Consider the following 20630-nt stretch of genomic DNA (forward strand, 5'->3'; position numbering starts at 1 on the left):
AGTAAAGAATTAATTCTCCATTCAGCTACGCAAAGTAAAATTCGGCTACAGAACATATACATACATATATATGGCAGTAGATAAAAACATATACAAATAAGCCCTTTAGATCCATCCAGGACAGGTCTGTCTTGGCTTGCTCAAACCAACCAACCCACAAGTCCTGACAAACATAAAGCTAGCTAAATTATAATAAATCAGAAATGGCCAATGAAGAACATTCAGAGCTTGAGAGGATTTTGGAGTTTCTTCAGAGAGAGATAGATGAAAACAGATCATGCAACACACAGTCTCTCGTGGCTGGCGAAGTGCCAGCGCCAAGGGTCCATGGCCTGTATGAGGTCCCCGATGTGCTTCTTGAACAAAACAGAGACGCCTATACTCCAAGCTGCGTATCTATTGGGCCTTTTTACAGGAGATGGTGGAGAGGAGCAGATCTAAACGAGATGGTGGCGGTGAAAAAGAGGTATATGTGTGAGCTTCTTGAGCGAAATGGAACATTTGGGGCAACACTAAGAGAATGTACGGAAGCTATGTTAAAGTTGAATTCCCTTGTTAAGGAATGCTATTCCAAACTTCATTTTTGCAGTAGGTATGGTGACTGGGATTATGTAGAGTTCATGGTGATTGATGGTTGCTTCATTATTGAACTTCTTTACAGGAAATACGTAGAGATGTCTGACCCAATTTTGCAGAACCATTTGAAGTACCATCAGGTCAGACGTGACCTGCTATTGCTCGAGAACCAGATCCCCTTCGTCGTTCTTGAAGAATTGTTCAGGCTGACAGTGGAACGAATCCCGGATAGTACTACTGCAGGGCGCCGCCCAGTCTCCCTCCGTAGATGTGTTCTTTCATTCTTTGGAGATATGATGGGACTAGAAAATATTGGTGTTGAAATAGAAAACCTGGAAAACAATTCCCCTTTTCACATACTCTATTTTTTACACATTTCCCACCAATCTCCTTTACAGAAGCCACCGATATTTTACAGACACATGGAAAAGCCTAGATTCAAATACAGTGCAACAAAACTCCATAGTATAGGAGTCAAGTTTTTGACACGTAATAAAGTAGGCCTGTTCGATCTGAAATTTACTACTCCTCGTCGCTGCTTTTGTTTGTGGAAAAGCACAAACAATGAATCCCACGTTTCTCTATCAATGAATTCACTGAAACATTCTTGCGAAACATCATTGCTTTAGAGTATACTTGTCCCGGTATTGACAGGTACTTCACATCGCATGCTCTTGCCATGAGTATCCTCATGGCCTCTGCCGAAGATGTTAAATTGCTGGAAGAAGCTGGAGTCATACGCAACCATTTGGATTCGGATGAAGCAGTGTTAGAACTCTTCAAGAATATTACCAGCAATGAAAGCATTGCAAGAAATCAAGACCTTCTTTACAAGGATATATGGAGATAGGTGATGGGTTTTTGCTCACCTTGGCGACTAGCTTTTGCTAATGTAACGACAAAAATGGCAGTAGCTGCTGTCATTATCCTGAATCTCATCACACTTTTGTCTTCCGTATACACTGTCCTTTCTTATTATCATAACAAGTAGGTATTTATATATGTTGACCTTGAACTATGTGTGTGTGCCTATTCCTTTGTTGCAATAAATCAATCTCGTTGTTTCATCTAGATCATCAGTAATAATTTGAATGTGCTTGTGAGAATGTGTGTAAGTCATTTAATCTATATGCTTGTCATTCAATCTATATGCTTGTCATTCATATAATCATATTAGAACCTTTATATATAATCTCTCTCTCTTTATTGTATGATTCTATCATTAGTGTTTGATATATTCCCCAATCACTGTCCTTTCAACTTTAATTGTCTGTTTATGAGCTGTTGAATTATCATTTGAAGTGTATTATCCATGTTAATTGACATGAGTAACACTAATTGGGCCACTCCTTTCTGGCAGTTGGTCAGACTGAAAGCTGTAAATTTGGGTTGAATGGAGTAATGACTTTGCGTCTAACACCAACATTAAGCCATGAATCATTCCAAATGTGAATTATTCCTTCCGTCAAAAACTCTCCAACCCAACCCTTTAGCAACCACCTCCCTTGCGGCCAATAAACTAGACCACGCCCACAAAGCTCGGCATCTTGGAGAAGCTTCAAGGTGTTGGCAAGGTAGCACACAATGCCGTTCCTTACACTGGTGGGCTTGGATCGAATGCCATAAAATGTGTCTTACCTGTCTTACCCTCATTGGACACCAATTGGTTTTTCAGATGAGATGGCACGGCCCAATCCAACACGAGGAAAGAGCTGTTTGGAAAGTATTTGTTTTTCAACAGCTCATAACCCAGCATGCAACTTCCAACTCTGTTCTGCCAAGAGAGGTAGATTAAACGCCTCAAAATTTCTAAACCCTTGCCCACGGTCCTTTGAAGAGCACAACACATCCCATTTGGTCCAGCGTAAACTTTTCTTAACCTCATTTCCACCCCACCAAAAATCACACACCAATTTGATATATATAGAGAATGGCTCCACACTCTCTTTGTTAGCTTAAAAACCGACATAGCATGGGTAGGAATTGCCAAAAAAAATAGATTTTATTTGCACTTATTTTCCGAGAGAACTTCTTCTTCAACCCTTGGTAGTCTATCACTCAACTTCTTCACATTGAAAGTTGTTCTCCCTCTTTAACCTTTCAATTATAGCCGGAAGTCCAAGATTATAGCTTTCTTTCATATGTTCCATATTAATCCCCAGTTGTGAACATAGACTTTGCCCCCAGAGAAGTACTTGAATTCGGCTAAAAACCACTATGTTATTCATGACCTGATTTATTCTTGTATTTCTACTGTCACACACATGGTTGTTAGTAATGGATGCTGTCATGGACTCATCAAACCTACCAATCAAGTAGAAAATTGCGAATTTTTATCTCCCAACTTTAATCAATCAACTCTAGATTTCTGTCTTCAGAAGAGTTCTTCCTCACTCCAGGGATCACACAGATGCTTCCTGTTTTTCTAAAGAACTGATTCCTTTTTTTAAAGAGGGTAGGATTTGTATTGAGTAGAAGGAAACTAAATGATGAGAGTCTGCTGCTGAAATATGAGCAAAACATACACTATCAAGCAATCCTCCTCTACCATTATCTCAAGTGAAAGGATAACCTTGAAACTTGAAAACCTAAATCCATGATCTAGTGTCCACCATTCTTCAGAAATTCCTCAGGCATGCATGGTTTGACGAGAGGGCTACACTCCCATAGGTTTCAACCTTCCGCTCTCTTCTTTCATTGATGCAAAATTTCATTGAAATCACCCATTACATGCATAAGTTTCAAGCTGTTGTATAACTGACTTTTCCATAAGGATGCAACAAAACACAAAACAGAAAAAGAAGACGAGGAAAGAGAACTACGGGATGACCAAGAAATAGAAATAAACTCCAAAGATTATGTGAATCAAAGAGCCTAGGAACAAAGAGACGCTAAACCAAAAGATGATGAACGAAAAGACCCTAATAACAGAAATACAAATTAGCAGATATAGAAAGCAAATGCTAAACCAACACTTCAAGGTAAACAAACTAACAAGAACCAAATGGCAGACACCAAAGGAAAGGAGCAGCCTAAGAGAGCAGGCTACAAACTGGAAATGAATTTGCCTTCTTTTTGTAATCATTGCATAATTTATCATTTATTTAGAAACAAAAATGTGCTCTTCCAATGACAATGAGTAATAGGTTAAATGGTGTTGATCTTTTTTCCTTCTAAATTAAGAGTGTTTGAGCCCATCTAGGACAAAATTGTGAGTGAGAGTGTTAGTGTGCTTGAACTTTTGGGAAAAATAAATACTACTTAAATAAATAATTGTGAGCTTCCAATGCTTACATGCCATGGCAAATGAGTTTAATCACTATTTTTTTTTTTTTTTTTTCAACAATGGTGGTCTGGGCACTCCATATATACTACATTATCAGGCATGTGCAATTTTCTTGTTCCATAAGTACCGTGCAATTACTTAAAAAAAAAAAAAAAAAATTTGGGGGAAGAAAATTCTCTCGAGAGCGGTAGAGCGTCATGTGATGTGCACTCGGAGATAGTAAGAATCACTCTATAGTGCATTACACAATAAGTACTAATAATGTGATCTCATACGTTTTTAGTGTACTCCAACAGCAAGGTACTTATAATATGATCTCACACGTTTTTAGTGTACTCCGACGACAAGTACACTAAGAGAATTTTAATCATTTGAAGCTCAATTAAGACTGCAAATAAACCAATCGAGCTGTTCACGAACAGCTCGAGACTCAGCTCGGGATCATTTGTTAACTAAATACGTTGAGCAATATTAAGTTCGGCTCGTGAAGCTCGTGAACAAGCTCGTTTATTTAAAATTAAGAGTTAAGTACAAAAAAAACCATTTACTATACAAAAAATGTACAATAAACACCCCTATTAAAAATTAAATACATATAAAACCCTGTAATGTTAACCTTTTGGGCGAATTGCCTCCTTTGAGAAAAATAAGTAAATAAATAAATAATTGTGCGCTTCCAATGCTTACATGCCATGGCAAATGAGTTTAATCACTATGTTTTTTCAACAATGGTGTTCTGGGCACTCCATATATACTTACATATATTATCGGGCATGTGCAGTTTTCTTGTTCCACAAGCGCCGTGCAATTACTTAAAATAAATAAATAAATAATAAAAAAAAATTGGGGGAAGAAAATTCTCTCCGGTACAGTGGGGCGTCATGTGCACTTGGGGCAATAAGAATCACTCTATAGCATTACACAATAAGTTCGGATAATGTTATCTCAAACGTTCTTAGTACACTAAGAGAATTTTAATCATTTGAAACTCAAGAGCTCGGGGCTCGGCTCGAGATCATTCGTTAATTAAACAAGCCGAACTTGAGCTCATTTTTCGGGCTCGCTTAGTAAAGTTTGAGCAATGTTAAGTTCGGCTTGTGAAGCTCGTTTACTTAAAATTAAGGGTTAAGGGCAAAAAAATTCTCTTACTATACAAAATAAAATGTACAATAAACAGCCCTATTAAAAATTAAATGCATATAAAACCCTATATTATTAATCGTTTGGGCGAATTTCCCCCTTTACATCAATTTTGACCAAATTTTTAATAAAAATTCCAAAATGCCCTCACTGATGAGGTAGGCAAGGAAAAAAAAAATTCCGTCTCTATCCATCTCTTTTGTTTGGCCTTTGGATTTATCGTATATAACTCTCTGTTTCTTTCGCCATTGCTACCTGCGGTTGAGGGTGACATCCTCGCCGGCGACATGCAGTAATAATTGAAAAAGAAAAAGCAGGATAGTAGTATGTAAAGTTAATGTGACAGTGTGACACTAAATATTTTCTTCTTTTTTATTTTTTATTTTTTTATTTTTTTATTTTTTGTCACCTGTGACACTAATTACTAATAAGAAATCTAATACATATTAATTAAAACAAATGTAGTTATTAGATTATATAAATTTGGCATATACTACTTTGTTATTCAATTAAATAAATAAATAATAATTAGACTAACAACCAAAGAAACAATTAATTGAATTAGCCATTAAAAAAAAAAAAATTAATTGAATTAGATGGAAAGAAAAAGTAAAAAAAGAAAAAAGAAAAACCAATGGCACACCAAAAATAGTCAACATAGATTACTAACACCATCGGAGCACAACCGTTAACCCCATAAAAAAATGAGAGATGGAAAAATTATACTCAATATATATTATGCCACGACATGGTGTTTCTTTTTTTTACTTTCTTGATAAGTACTTATAATATATTTCATAGAATATTGTGAAATATGTCTTTGAGTATGATTAATAACAAATTAATCTTCTTGCATGAAGACAAATAGGAAGTAGCCGGTATTGTCGAAATTTGAAAATCAAAGTTGTGGTACACTTTCTCGATCCATCAAATTATTCTTGATTTTTTTTTTTTTTTTTTCCGTCTTCTAACTTACACTATTAGATTTATTTTTTCTAATAATATTGAATATGTACACAGCAAATACACACAATTATTTATTGGTAGTACTAAATTTATTATTATTGGTTGGTTGTCATATACAAACTGTATTCGCGCACAATTATTTGTTAGTGGTGATAAATTAATAGTTATTAGTTAGTTGTCTTATGCACACAGTACATGCACACAATTATTTATTGATGATAAACACAATTATATTGTTGTGTGTTAAATTTTGGTTGAATGTATTACTTGTATAAATTGAAAACATTGTGTGAATATATTTTATATACTCATCGTCCTCCTTTATTTATTTATTTATTTATTTTGGTGAAACCTTGTGTAAAGGGCCTCAAATGTGAGAATTCACCCAGGGCTTCTCAAAATTTTGAGAGTCTCAGGGCAACCATGTATATAGGGTACCTTGGATAGTTCGGCAACGGTGGTTAGTCTTAATATATTGAGTACTGCATGCAAATATATATTATTTTTATTTTATTTTATTTTATTCGAAAGGTACATTAGTCAATTTATTTTTCAATTTCTTCAAAAGTCTTTATTTTGTACAGTTGAAAAATGTATGGGTGTTTATTGCACAATAAAAAAATAATTGCCCATTTTGTACATAAAAAAAATAATAATAAAAAATAAAATAAAATAAAAAAATGTTGCATTGCTCATCGATTAGAAAGAAGCAAACTTGGTGCTTCACTCTCAGCAGCGCCTCTGTCCTCCTTCCGCTGGGCACTTATGCAACAATAAAAAATAACCCTAAAATTAATTATATTTAAAATGTTATTTGGAAGAGGTTAACCCATATCTTTCATTGGCCCAAATAATATTATAATCCGTACAAGCCCATTTTTTTCTCTTTTTCCTCATTTTTTTTTTTTTTTTGGATTAGATTAGAAATCTATTTTATTAACTAAAATAACCAAGCTCAACTCATGATTTAATCAAGTTAATCTCCTTGAATTAATATGTTACATCAAGAGTGAACCCTAAAAAGATAGAACTACTCGGCAACAAAATCACACAACTCCAAATGCCACGGTGTTAGCCCCTTGACGGTTGTCCAAGGGAAGACATGGGCATTTCAAGGCCATGCCATGTCTTGGGAATACTTTGGCTTTGGTTAGACAGCTATGAGGATTGCTCAGGGGGTTGTCAGCGTGCACAAGATGCTCAGCGTGCACACAAGATGCTTAAAAGGATGCTCGGCGTGCACTGGGGGTGCCCAGTGGCACTTTCGTAAATATGGCGAAAAGTGAAACTTGGAGTTTTGACTCGAGATCTTTATGGGAGGTACCTTGAGTCCATAGAAGCTGGTTGGCGCAGACGACACTCAATTTGGATGTCAGGAAAGGCCTGAAAGGCCATTATGACTCCTCAAGCATGTGTGATGTTTACTCCTGTCAAAATGCTGGATTTCCTTAAGACTATACTAGGGGGGTCTGTTGAGCACATCAGTTGGGCTATGGCATGGCTTGCTTAGAGGGCTTAGCCAACATGCATGGGCACGTGTTACACCACTCCAAGGTGGTTGCACAAATGGGGAACAAGATATTGAAGGGCAAACAAGTGGGCACCGACACGCGCGCTGGTGTGCAGCGGCGCGCGTGCGGACGTGCAGGTGGGCGCGCCGGCAGGCGTCCAACCTAGTGTGCGCGATCGTCTAGCTCGGCGTGCGCATGGGCGTCCAGGCGGGCGTACAGCCACGGGCGCATGAGGGTTCAAACATGGCGCGCGAAGAAGGGCACTAGTGTGTGCGCCGGCGTGCACTTTGGTGTGCACCCGAGCGTGCGTACAGGCGGGCATGGCTTGGCATGCCGTGCACTCAGAGACATATATATGTGGGTGCAGATTGGTGGACTTGGCTTGGGCTAGGTTCACAAGGTTGACTCAGATGTGGCTAGAGCATGGACAACATAAAGTCATGGCTTGCGGTTACAAGAGGTGGTGGCTTAGTGGGCTCGATCGGTTGGGGGAAGTTACTAGCACTTCCCACTCATCATGGGAAGTGGGAGAGTGTTGAGTAACCTCCCAAACATGTGGCACAATTCTGAGAGGACCAACACACAGGCGGTTAAGGGTGGTTTCCTCCACTATACAGAATGTAACTTCTTGTGGTTATGTGGCATGAGCAGAACATGCCAACAAGTCTAGCAATTGGGCTTGTCAACTGCATTATAGTGCTGGCACATTTAAAGGGTGCCAGCACGACCCTAGGTGGATGGGGGTGTCATCCATCATCTTAGTGGGCAGTTATGGGCGATTTTGAGAGTGGCCCATATAATGCTAAGGTGGGCTTTGTAGAGGTAATAGAGAGAAGATGGTGTGAGCCTTGGTTGTTCCTTGTACAAACTCATGTTCCTTTGTAATATGTTTAATATGAGCAAAGGTTGGGGCTTGTCCCTATAAACTGTGTGTGCCTTCTTTACATTTCTATACTGTGTGTATTGTGTTGTTGTGTTGGCTGAGACTTGGTGGCCCCAAGTGCCTTTACAGAGGCAAAAATTCGTGGTGTAATTTAGCCCCGTAACAATTGGTATCAGAGCCCCGTTCTACGATGGCTGGAGGTAATACTCGTGAGAGAGTTTCCCGTTTGGAAGAGTTCGTGGGTTTTCCTACAGAAACAGAGGTAAAAGATGGTGCAGAGAGCCTTGTTGTTCGAATTGAAAACTTGGCTTCTGAAATGGAGATCTTGAAGACTGATCCTGATGGGTTTGGTAACTTCATGCAGGCCACTAAAGAGCAATTGACCCGTATCTCTGAAGATATTGAGTCGCTGACTGACGTCTTCAAGAAGAACCTGAAAGACCTTGAAGATGAAGTGTCCTTGGTGAAGAGGGCCATTCATGGGAGTTCCAGAGACGGTGGTGATCCTCTTTCACAGAAGATCAAGGTGCCGGATCCCAAGTCTTTCAGTGGTACCCGAAATGCCAAAGAGTTGGAAAATTTCCTATGGGACATGGAGCAGTACTTCAAGGCTGCTCGGATCCCCGATGGCGAGAAGGTGACCATTACAAGCATGTATCTGTCTGGTGATGCAAAACTATGGTGGCGCACATGGACAGAGGACGATGCTTCTGCGGGTAGGCCTCGGATTGAAGTTTGGAGACCCTTAAGAAGGAATTGAAGGACCAGTTCTTGCCTTAGAACACTGCATGGATTGCAAGGGAATCTCTGAAGAAATTGAAGCACACAAGTACCGTTCGTGACTATGTGAAGGACTTTAGTTCCTTGATGCTGGACATTCGAAATATGTCAGAGGAGGACAAGCTGTTCAATTTCATGTCCGGATTGCAACCATGGGTTCAGGTAGAACTCCGTAGGCAAGGTGTGAGGGACCTTCCTACTGCCATGACAGCGGCAGATTGTCTTGTAGATTTCAAGATGACTAGGTCTACTACACAAGACAAGAAGAAGTCCAAGGAGGGGAAGAAAGACAAAGGCCAGTCCTTCAGGTTCAAGGACAAGAAGAAGGACAAGAATCAAAAGAAGGATAAAGGCGGTGGCTTTGTCAAGGCCAAGGCAGATTACAATAACAAAAGAAGTAGTAGTGGGACTAAGCCCAACTACGGTTGTTTCATCTGCAATGGTCCCCATCGTGTTAGGGACTGCCCCAAGAGGGAGAAGCTGAGTGCTATTGTCGCTGATTCAAAAGGAGACTCAGACTCGGAATCTGGTCCAACCCAAGTTAATCATCTGCAAATGCTGAATGCTCTTAATGAAGAACAGTCCATGGAGTTGAAAGGGCTCATGTTCATTCAGGTGACGCTGAACGGCAAGGAAGTTTTGGCAATGGTGGACACGGGAGCCACTCATAACTTCATTGCGCAGAGGGAAGTAAGTAACTTTAATTTAAAGTTAATTCCACATGCTAATAAGATGAAAGCTGTGAATTCTGAAGCTAAGCCTGTCTTAGGCATGGCCACCACTTCTATGAAAGTTGGTTGTTGGGAGGGCGTAGTTAGTCTTATGGCTGTACCCTTAGATGATTTTGATCTAATTCTTGGAATTGAGTTCCTTACGAAAGCCAGAGTGGTAGTTGTGCCATATTTGGGAGGAGTTTTTATTTGGGACAGGAGTTGTCCATGTTTTATTCCATCAGTGGCTTTTTATGGGCACCAAAAGAAGGAAGATCGTAAATATGGCTGCATCGAAATAATCTCTGCATTGCAAGTGAAAACAGGTTTGAAGAGGGGAGACTCTACCTTTCTTGCAGCTATGATAGAGATCAAACCGGACCAGCTTGTTGAAGTTCCGGATTATGTTGCTGAAATTCTAGAGGAATTTACAGAAGTGATGCCACCAGAACTACCCAAGCAATTGCCCCCTCGACGTGCTATTGATCACAAGATAGAGTTGGAGCCGGGTGCAAAGGCTCCTACTCAGGCCCCATACCAGATGGCGCCTTCAGAACTGGCTGAACTGCGTAGACAATTGGATGAGTTGCTGGAGTCTGGCTATATTCAACCATCCAAGGCACCGTATGACGCGCCAGTGTTGTTCCAGAAGAAGCAGGATGGCTCAATGCGGATGTGTGTGGACTATAGGGCTCTGAATAAGGTGACTGTGAAGAACAAGTACCCAGTGCCTAATGCCGCAGATTTATTTGACATGTTGTCAAGGGCATCCTATTTTACTAAGCTGGATTTACGTGCAGGCTATTGGCAGGTGCGTATAGCAGAAGGAGATGAACCCAAAACTGCATGTGTAACTCGTTATGGGTCTTATGAATTTCTTGTAATGCCGTTTGGGCTAACTAATGCCCCGGCAACCTTCTGCAACTTAATGAATAATGTGTTTTATGACTACATCGATCGCTTTGTTGTTGTTTACTTAGATGACATTGTAGTCTATAGTGAGTCATTGAAAGATCACTTAAAACACTTGAGATTGGTTTTCTCAAAACTGAGGGAGTTTCAGTTATTTGTCAAAAAGGAGAAGTGTGAGTTTTGTCGCCAAGAAGTGATGTTTTTGGGGCATTGGATCAGTAAGGGCCATGTCAGAATAGATGAGAGAAAAGTGAAAGCCATCCTTGATTGGTCTACACCTACCAAAGTGACAGAGTTGAGATCTTTTCTAGGGTTGGCAAACTACTACAGAAAGTTTATAAAGGGGTATTCCAAGAAGGTTAGTCCTTTAACGGACTTACTGAAGAAGGACAAACAATGGGTTTGGTCTAAGGAGTGCCAGAATGCTTTTGAGATGCTTAAGCAGGCAGTGTCTATAGAACTGGTCTTGAGACTGCCTGACTTTGGTTTGCCATTTGAAGTGCATACTGATGCCTCTGATAGAGCAATTGGTGGGGTCCTAGTCCAAGAAGGACACCCATGTGCCTTTGAAAGCAGGAAGCTTAAGGATGCTAAACAGAGGTATATAACTCACGAGAAGGAGATGACTGCAGTGATACATTGTCTTGACGCATGGAAGCACTATCGGTTGGGTACCAAGTTTACAGTGGTGACTGATAATGTGGCCAATAGCTACTTCAAGACACAGAAAAAGCTTACTCCAAAGCAAGCTCGTTGGCAAGATTTTCTTGGGGAGTTCAATTTTGTGTGGGTTTACAGACCTGTAAAGCAGAATCAGGTTGTTGATGCCTTGAGTAGGAAAGAAGTGCAGGAGTATGTGGCGTCGTTGACAACGGTGTATACTGATTTCTTTGACAGAATCAAAGAGCAATCTCAGTCTGACAATGCCTATCAGAAAGTTAAGCAACAAGTTGCTGATGGTGAAGTCAGAAAGTACTGGATTGAAGATAATCTACTCTACGCCAGAGGAGGAAGATTATATGTTCCTATTGGAGGTTTGAGACGGGAACTAATGCGGGAAATGCATAATCCCCAGTGGGCTGGACATCCAGGGGTGGATAGAATGCTGGCGTTGATATCCAGATCATATTACTGGCCCAAGATGGAGGATGACATCGAGTTATATGTCAAGACTTGTTTGGTTTGTCAGAAAGACAAGCATGAGAGGAAGAAGGAGGCAGGGCTACTGCAACCCTTGCCTATACCAGAGCATCCATGGCAGTCAGTTTCAATGGACTTCATTTATGGTTTTCCTAAGGTGGAAGGAATAAGATCTATTTTTGTGGTTGTAGATAGATTCTCTAAGTATGCAATTTTTGTTGCTGCACCACATGCATGCCCAGCGGAAGTTGCTGCTGGTTTATTTCATAAGTTTGTGGTGAAATATTTTGGCTTGCCCGAAGATATTGTTAGTGATCGTGACACCAGACTTACGGGAAGGTTCTGGACGGTGCTATTTGGCTTGATGGGTTCTGAACTGAAGTTCTCCACAGCAAACCATCCTCAGACTGATGGACAGACTGAAAGGATGAACCAGTTATTGGAAGAATATCTGAGGCACTATGTCACTACAAGTCAGAAAAATTGGCTGGAGTTGCTAGACATTGCACAATTCTCTTATAATTTGCACAGGTCTTCAGTAACAGGAATGAGTCCATTTGAGTTGGCAACAGGGCAACAACCTCGCACACCACAGGAGGTGGCAGTGTAGAGGACTGGTGGAAGATGCCCTGCAGCATACCGATATGCCCGTTCCATGCAAGAGATGGTGGAGGAGGCACAGAACAACCTTGCCAAGGCTGCGAGAAGGATGAAAAAGTATGCAGATAAAGGGAGAAGGCCATTAGAGTTCCAAGTGGGAGACAAGGTTCTGTTGAAGTTGACTCCACAGATTTGGAAGAAGATAAGCAGCAAGACTGTTCATAGAGGGCTGATTCAGAAGTATGATGGTCCTTTTGAAGTTGTGAAGAAAGTGGGGAATGTTGCTTATAGATTACAGTTACTTGAGAGACTGAAGGTCCATCCTACTTTTCATGTGAGTTTCCTCAAGCCTTTTCATGAGGATACTGTAGATACATCAAGACAGCAGGCTAAGAGAGCCTCACCTGTTATTCGGTTACAGTTTAACAAGGAGGTGGAGAAGATTTTGTCTCACCGGACCCAGGGTCAGAGTAAGAAAAATCGCAGAACTGATTACTTGGTGCAATGGAAAGGATGCAGTGAAGCAGAGGCGAGTTGGGAAAGGGATGTGACATTATGGCAGTTTGAGAAACAGGTAAGGGAGTACTTGGACAAGTCGACGAGGGCGTCGACTTCTTCTAGTGGGGGTGGTTTGTTAGGCCCTTGACGGTTGTCCAAGGGAAGACATGGGCATTTCAAGGCCATGCCATGTCTTGGGAATACTTTGGCTTTGGTTAGATAGCCATGAGGATTACTCAGGGGGTTGTCAACGTGCACAAGATGCTCAGCGTGCACACAAGATGCTTAAAAGGATGCTCGGCGTGCACTGGGGGTGCCCAGTGGCACTTTCGTAAATATGGCGAAAAGTGAAACTTGGAGTTTTGACTCGGGATCTTTATGGGAGGTACCTTGAGTCCATAGAAGCTGGTTGGCGCAGACGACACTCAATTTGGATGTCGGGAAAGGCCTGAAAGGCCATTATGACTCCTCAAGCATGTGTGATGTTTACTCCTGTCAAAATGCTGGATTTCCTTAAGACTATACTAGGGGGGTCTGTTGAGCACATCAGTTGGGCTATGGCATGGCTTGCTTAGAGGGCTTAGCCAACATGCATGGGCACATGTTGCACCACTCCAAGGTGGTTGCACAAGTGGGGAGCATCTAAGATATTGAAGGGCAAACAAGTGGGCACCGACACGCGCGCTAATGTGCAGCGACACGCGTGCGGGCGTGCAGGTGGGTGCGGGGGCAGGCATCCAACCTAGTGTGCGCGAGCGTCTAGCTCGGCGTGTGCATGGGCGTCTAGCTCGGCGTGCGCATGGGCGTCCAGGCGGGCGTACAGCCACGGGCGCATGAGGGTTCAAACATGGCGCGCGAAGAAGGGCACTAGTGTGTGCGCCGGCGTGCACTTTGGTGTGCACCCGAGCGTGTGCACGGGCATGCATGGCTTGGCACGCCGTGCACTCAGAGATATATATATGTGGGTACAGATTGGTGGATTTGGCTTGGGCTAGGTTCAGAAGGTTGACTCAGATGTGGCTAGAGCATGGACAACACAAAATCATGACTTGCGGTTACAAGAGGTGGTGGCTTAGTGGGCTCAGTCAGTTGGGGGAAGTTACTAGTACTTCCCACTCATCATGGGAAGTGGGGGAGTGCTGAGTAACCTCCCAAACATGTGGCACAATTCTGAGAGGACCAACACACAGGCGGTTAAGGGTGGTTTCCTCCACTATGCAGAATGTAACTTCTTATGGTTATATGGCATGAGCTGAACATGCCAACAAGTCTAGCAGTTGGGCTTGTCAATTGCATTATAGTGCTGGCACATTTAGAGGGTGCCAGCACGACTCTAGGTGGATGGGGTGTCATCCATCATCTTAGTGGGCAGTTATGGGCGGTTTTGAGAGTGACCTATATAATGCTAAGGTGGGTTTTGAGAGTGACCTATATAATGCTAAGGTGGGCTTTGTAGAGGGAACAGAGAGAAGAGGGTGTGAGCCTTGGTTGTTCCTTGTACGAACTCGTGTTCCTTTGTAATATGTTTAATATGAGCAAAGGTTGGGGCTTGTCCCTGTAAACTGTGTGTGCCTTCTTTACATTTCTATACTGTGTGTATTGTGTTGTTGTGTTGGCTGAGACTTGGTGGCCCCAAGTGCCATTACAGAGGCAAAAATTCGTGGTGTAATTTAGCCCCGTAACACACGGCAAGGTTACTTCTCAGTCTCCTCTCTCCACTCTGATAATATTGTGAGGGAACTCGAGATCCAAGCTGCCAAATCTCTCTTTCCTTCTGTCGCTCTATCCACGTTAATAATATTGTGATGAAACCAGAGATGGAGATAGTTGTGATCAAGGACAGAGCGAGAAATTTTTTTCCTGGGGTACATTGTACACTAATACATATAAATTAGCGTTTATGGAGTATATATATATATAAGAGGCATAAGTGAATGTATGATAAATTTTCGGGGCCATTTTTACACATTTCTAAAATATATATTCATATTATAGGAATATATATATATAAGGAAAGGAAAAAATCCAAGGGGGCACATGTCACTACAAGAAATTTGGTTTTTAGTGATGGTCAAATCTGTCCCTAAAAAAATCAACCTTTAAGGACGGTCTTACTATCCCAAATATGATCGTCCCCCTTTGATTTATTAGGGAGGTATTTATTGTCCCTAATAGTTGATATATTAAAGACAATTTTGTCGTTCATGCCTAATACAATATTTAGGTACAATTTGTATTGTCCCTAATAAGGTTTTATTATTATTATTATTATTAAATTTGTGACAGTTATAAACTGTCCCTAATACTTAATTATTATTTTTATTTTTATTTTTTACTCTACTGGATTTCTGTTTTAGAAAAACTATTAAACCACATCCACTTTATATATCAAAACATCGGAACTAAAAAGTAGGTACATCCACAATATTATTCTAGAAAGAAAAAAATAGATTATCACCACAAAACAGTGCCAACAAACGAGCTCTTAATCTTATGATGAAATTACAAATTCTCCAGTTTTGTAAACAAGAACTAAAAGTATCTACTAGCTGCTTTAACATCAAATTGTCCCAAACATCCTCAAAAATTAAAACATCATCTTTCTTCAACATTTTTCACCCTTTTTCTAGAAGCCTCTTCATAAGATGAGGATGTATGTTGATGGCTTGGAACTACAAAACCATTTCCGAACCCACGACGATATCCCTTTGTAAAAACTTCTCTTTGATTTCATTCTAAAATTAAGATTAATGTCACCAAAAAGGGTGTCTTTAGGGACAGCTTTTTTGTTGTCCCTAAAGGACCATCACCAATACCCTTAATTCTAGTATACCTCAGTCCTATACTGGCTCCATCCCTAGTTGCACGCGATTGGAATCGACAAAAGAGATGATGAATATGGGAGGTTAGATGGGTGAGCTCAGAAGTCAACAATGGAAGGAACATCATACATTTGTCTTAATTCAGATCGCCTTATTTATTGAAAGTATGTATATATAGGAGCTTGGCCAAGCTCGGCGGAACCCAAGCACTCCTCTGAGCAAGGCGAGCCTAACCCGAGCAAGCTAAAGCTCGACTCGGTTCATTTACATCCTTAAGCTCAACTAAAAATGAGAATAAAGGTGTTTTAAGGGTCTTACTACTTGTTAGATTTACTTGTTATTAATGACTTTAATTATTTCACTTGAGGTGTAACAAGTTGTAGAAAACAAATGGTAAGGAAAAATGGTAATGCATATATACCTACGAGGTTGGGATAGTAGTTGTAAGAGTTAAGTGCTCCCTCACATTTTTCTACATTTTCCGACCAACCAAACATGTGAAGCATAAATTTTTTATTTTGATTCGAAAATATGTAATTAACAAGAGTTGTAATAATGTGTGATGAATGCAAATTTGGCTTTATTATAATTGTCAACATGGTGGCTGATAAGTCAACATAAACAGAGTATCAACTCCAAAGCACTTGTAAGTCAATAAGTAATGAAGTTGACTACAATAGTACAATGTTCTATATGTATCAACTCTAAAACTCTCTCTCACACCATTGGATATATTCGTCCTTTAAATTTTTATATTTCAATTGCAACACAATTTAAACGTCGGTATGTTTTTTATGATACTAGTCCCGTAGATTGTAGAATTAGAGGCAATAGAATAGTAAGATATGGAGTTTTTTTTAACTCAAGCTGGCAATTTATTTTAAATAGCATAACCTCACTTTGTATAATATCTATATCTGCGGAGAAGCAAAGTGCTTGACGTGCATAATATACACTCGCAGGACCCATTACATATTATATACTTGACACTACACTTTTGGAGGCTTGAGCAGTGCCTGACAAGGCAAAGTTTTGTGCATAAATAATAATATAATATGTAAAAATGATATTGTGTGATGGTGTGTAAAATAATTATTATATGTCATTTATTTAAAGTTTATTATGTATGTTTTTCTATGTGTATTGTAATAAAATAATTAATGTAAAATAGTCGAAATTTAATTAATTAAAAAAAAATTATTTTTTCTAAATAAATAAAAAGAGTCGTTTAATTTGCATAACAATTTAATTATTTATTTTAAAAAAAAAATTGTACTTTTTGACTTATCAATTTTATTTATTTATTTATTACATAATAATTTAATTAATTTGCATAATAATACAAAAATTACGTTTTATTCGATTATACCAAATTTAAACATCTTCATCACCAAATTGATTCTACAAATGTTCCATCAGATGTCTCTTGAGATCAGCATTATCCACTCTATTGCGAATTCTTCTAAAGGGACCGGAAATGTATGCCGCCAACATTGTTGGATTTCGAATGTATTGTAGAAGGGATATTACCTCATCCGGCGGAGGTGTCCATCGCAAAATATGTCCACTTTCATATTCAATGATCATATTATGCAATATGATGCACGTTCTCATTATCTTGTTTAGATCTTCTTTATCCCAATAATGCACGGGTCCTTGCGTTGTAACCCACCTGATCTGCAGCACGTCAAACGTTTGTTCAACATCTTTCCTAACGACTTCTTGTTTTTTAGCAAACAATTTCTCTTTACCAGTTGTTGGGTGTGGGATGGTCAGAATCAAAGTTGCCCATTTGGGATAAATACCATCAAATAGGTAATACTCCATTGTACGTCGATGCCCATTTACCTCGTAATTAATCGGAGGCATTGTGATATTGATCAGGCTATTGAATACCAGGGAATGATCTAAGATATTCATGTCATTGTTTGAACAAGCCATACCAAAGAAAGCATGCCAGATCCATAGATTTTTCGATGCAACCGCCTCCAATATGAAGGTAAGCTTATGATTTCTTCCCCTATGTATGCCATACCACCTTGTAAGGTAGTTCTTCCATTCTTAATGCATACAATTCATAGAGCAAAGCATACCTGGGAAGCCTCTATCCTCCTCTTCTCGAAGCAGACGCTGTAATAACCCAGTCATTTTCCTTCCTTTCTTTTTCTCAGATTTTTACGGATATTTTTTTTCCGTTGATCTTTCCTTTCTGAGTTCGGTTTCTCGTCACTTAGTGTCATCTTGAGTGCTCGGGGATGGTTTCTGAGACACTTTTCCTTGGATTGACGACTTCCTTTGAGGATTGAGTCATTTTCACATTTTCACTTTTGTGACACTATTCACTTTTCGTCTTTTCTCAGTTATCACTTTGTTAGAATAACCTCACTTTTCATGTTCAGATTTGATTCCGGTTTTGCATGCATCCACGATATTTAAATTCCATTCTATATGTATTTTTACTTTCTTATAAAAGCATGCTAAGTATTTACTTTTCTTGTAAAGGGTATGGATGCATATATTTTGGTAAATATTCATAACTTGAGGGGTTTTTGTGTAATTAAATAAAGTAATTATTTTTCGTCTTAGGGATTATTTTGTAATTCAATTTGAAAAATATTTTTAAAAAGGATCTTTTTGTAATTTTTGAAAAATGTGACAAGTGTCACACTCTCATTGGTCCACTTTTTGACATTTGTGTGGAAACACTTTGATACCTTGGATGATGACATGTGGAGGGTGGAGATTTAACCACTTATTGACCTAGGATAGGTGCACTTGCTGGCTTGGATGGTAGTGTAAGCTTAGGATTAAGCCTAGGAAGGAGCCATGGATTAGTGACAAGTGTATGCACCAAATTAAGTCTTGCAATTATTTTTGGGCCACTTTAGGATTATGGTTTTAAGGAGGGGTTTTTGTGCAATTGACCATAGATGTGTGTTTTAACCATGGTGTACGATCACATAGTGAGTGGAGGATTTCTATTTCCTCCACTCACCCATTTTCACATTATGTCATTTTATTCCTTACAAGAAAACCCTAGGCTTAATGGATGGAGCTTGAAACCTTAGGCCTTGACCTTGATTTTTGATGGCCTTCCACTCACCTTAGACCTTGAAGCTTGGAACAGTTTTTGTTCCCCTTATCCTCCTTTACATAACCCTAGAAGGGTTTGCCATTTTGTGTTGATTTGCCTTGGATTCTAGAGAGACTCTTCTCTAGTGAGGTAGGGGGTGTTATAATTTATTACCTAAGGGTATTTCTTGCTTTTGTAGTGATATATAAGTTGTATGCATGTCTTTTGTTAATTTGAGAAATAATGACTTGTTGTAGCTTGCATATAAATCACTTTAGACTTGATATATGGCATAGCCATGACTTGATCTTTGATATATATTAAATTGAGGTGATTTAAATGAGTTTTCAAATCTAGAGATTAAATGGATTTAATTTGATTTAAATTCTAATAAATTGTGTTTTGCTTGTATTCCATTTTAGGCTTGAGATATGGTATGACCATGACTAGTTGCTTGCCATATATTAAATTGGGATCGTTTGAACAACTTTTGAAAATCTAGAGATTTAATTGATTTAAATTAATTAAATTCTATTTGATGATATCTTGCTCATCTTGCACTTTTGATTTGATATATGTAAAGACCATGATATGTTGCTTAATATATATTAATTTGAGGTTATTTGAAATCTAGGAAATTTAATCATCTTGTTTAATTAAATTCTATCTAATGGCTCCATGGATCTATTTGTGTTTTAGAAGTTGTTTCTATATTCAAATCATGAACTTGGACTTAATGTGTATACACTTGGTTGTGTTTTGAGCATTGGATAACATTGTTGTTATATTTATATTCATGAGAGTATGTTTTCTTTATGGAATATATTGTAGTCTTGTGTAATGAATTGCACACTTTGTAATTGACATTATATATGCCATTTTAGAATTTGAACTCTAAGGCATGGATTGTGTGGTTTCAACCTACTTGTGAATGGAAGGTGATTTCGTGCATTATATAAATTATGTATAAGTCGTGAACTTATTTGGTTTATTTTGGAGTCTTGGAACATTATCGTTACAAGTGACATGGCTAGAGTTTGGCTCTAGTGCGAGAGGTATGAGTTCTCCCCAATTGAGATAGTGCGCACTTAGGGTGGTCTTCCCTGCGGGTTAATGCCCAGAATAACCGTTGAGGTCTCGGCAGAATTCCAAACTTAGATGTCCAAGTCTTCTACTATTTGATCTCGCATTCAATTGCAAATTGACAATCATGTTTAATTGTGACTCGTGGTTTTGGTTATTGACGATTTTGATGTTGTTAAGTACATCCGAGTTTTATGATTTCAATGAATCATGGTAAATTTTGATGTTGTTAAGTACATCTATACTAAATTGTTATATTTAATTGTTTATGCATTTTAGATTTCAAGTTGATAACTTTGAGAATCTATGTCTTGATGCATTATATTAGAAGTTCTAATTATGCTAAATGGTTATATTTAGTTGTTTTCGTACCTTAGATTTCAAGTTGATAACTTTAGGAACCTTTATCTTGTTGTTTGTTTAGCATGCTCTTATGTCGTTTGGAGTTGCATTAAGGATGTGATGTATGCTAGAAATGTTTTAAGGTAGCTTAGGATGCTCCCTGAGTCTAACCTTTGATATAGACGTTAGGTGGCATAACCCTTATGAATTGTTTCATGTTAGTCTAAAAATCTGTAAAAAATTGAGTCTATGCATGCTTATTCTCTACGAGTAAACTTGTTTACTCACCCCGAAGTTACTGGGGGGCT

The 20630-nt window shown here is 39.1% G+C and overlaps 2 protein-coding genes across 2 annotated transcripts; one reads left to right on the top strand and one right to left on the bottom strand.

The window, feature by feature from the left end:
- The first annotated feature begins 203 nt into the window (after positions 1 to 203).
- Positions 204 to 1426, top strand: LOC132314016 (uncharacterized). Its single transcript, XM_059812940.1, has 2 exons — positions 204 to 1054; positions 1231 to 1426. Exons 1-2 carry the CDS (start codon positions 204 to 206, stop codon positions 1424 to 1426), a joined length of 1047 nt encoding a protein of 348 aa, XP_059668923.1.
- Positions 1427 to 17225: 15799 nt separating this feature from the next.
- LOC132314017 (uncharacterized) lies at positions 17226 to 17693 on the bottom strand. Its single transcript, XM_059812941.1, has one exon. It carries the CDS (start codon positions 17691 to 17693, stop codon positions 17226 to 17228), a length of 468 nt encoding a protein of 155 aa, XP_059668924.1.
- Positions 17694 to 20630: the final 2937 nt, after the last annotated feature.

This window comes from Cornus florida, unplaced genomic scaffold (assembly GCF_030987335.1).
Source record: "Cornus florida cultivar Cherokee Brave unplaced genomic scaffold, ASM3098733v1 CherokeeBrave_3.0.0_Hap2_Chr06, whole genome shotgun sequence".
In the NCBI taxonomy this organism is placed as follows: Eukaryota; Viridiplantae; Streptophyta; class Magnoliopsida; order Cornales; family Cornaceae; genus Cornus; species Cornus florida.

Bases quoted from the DNA above. Each gene is read 5' to 3' on its own strand.
- LOC132314017 (XM_059812941.1), bottom strand. From the start codon at position 17,693: ATGCCTCCGATTAATTACGAGGTAAATGGGCATCGACGTACAATGGAG.
- LOC132314016 (XM_059812940.1), top strand. From the start codon at position 204: ATGGCCAATGAAGAACATTCAGAGCTTGAGAGGATTTTGGAGTTTCTT. The intron at 1,055-1,230 runs GTTTTTGACACG...CGGTATTGACAG, and splicing joins CTCCATAGTATAGGAGTCAA to GTACTTCACATCGCATGCTC.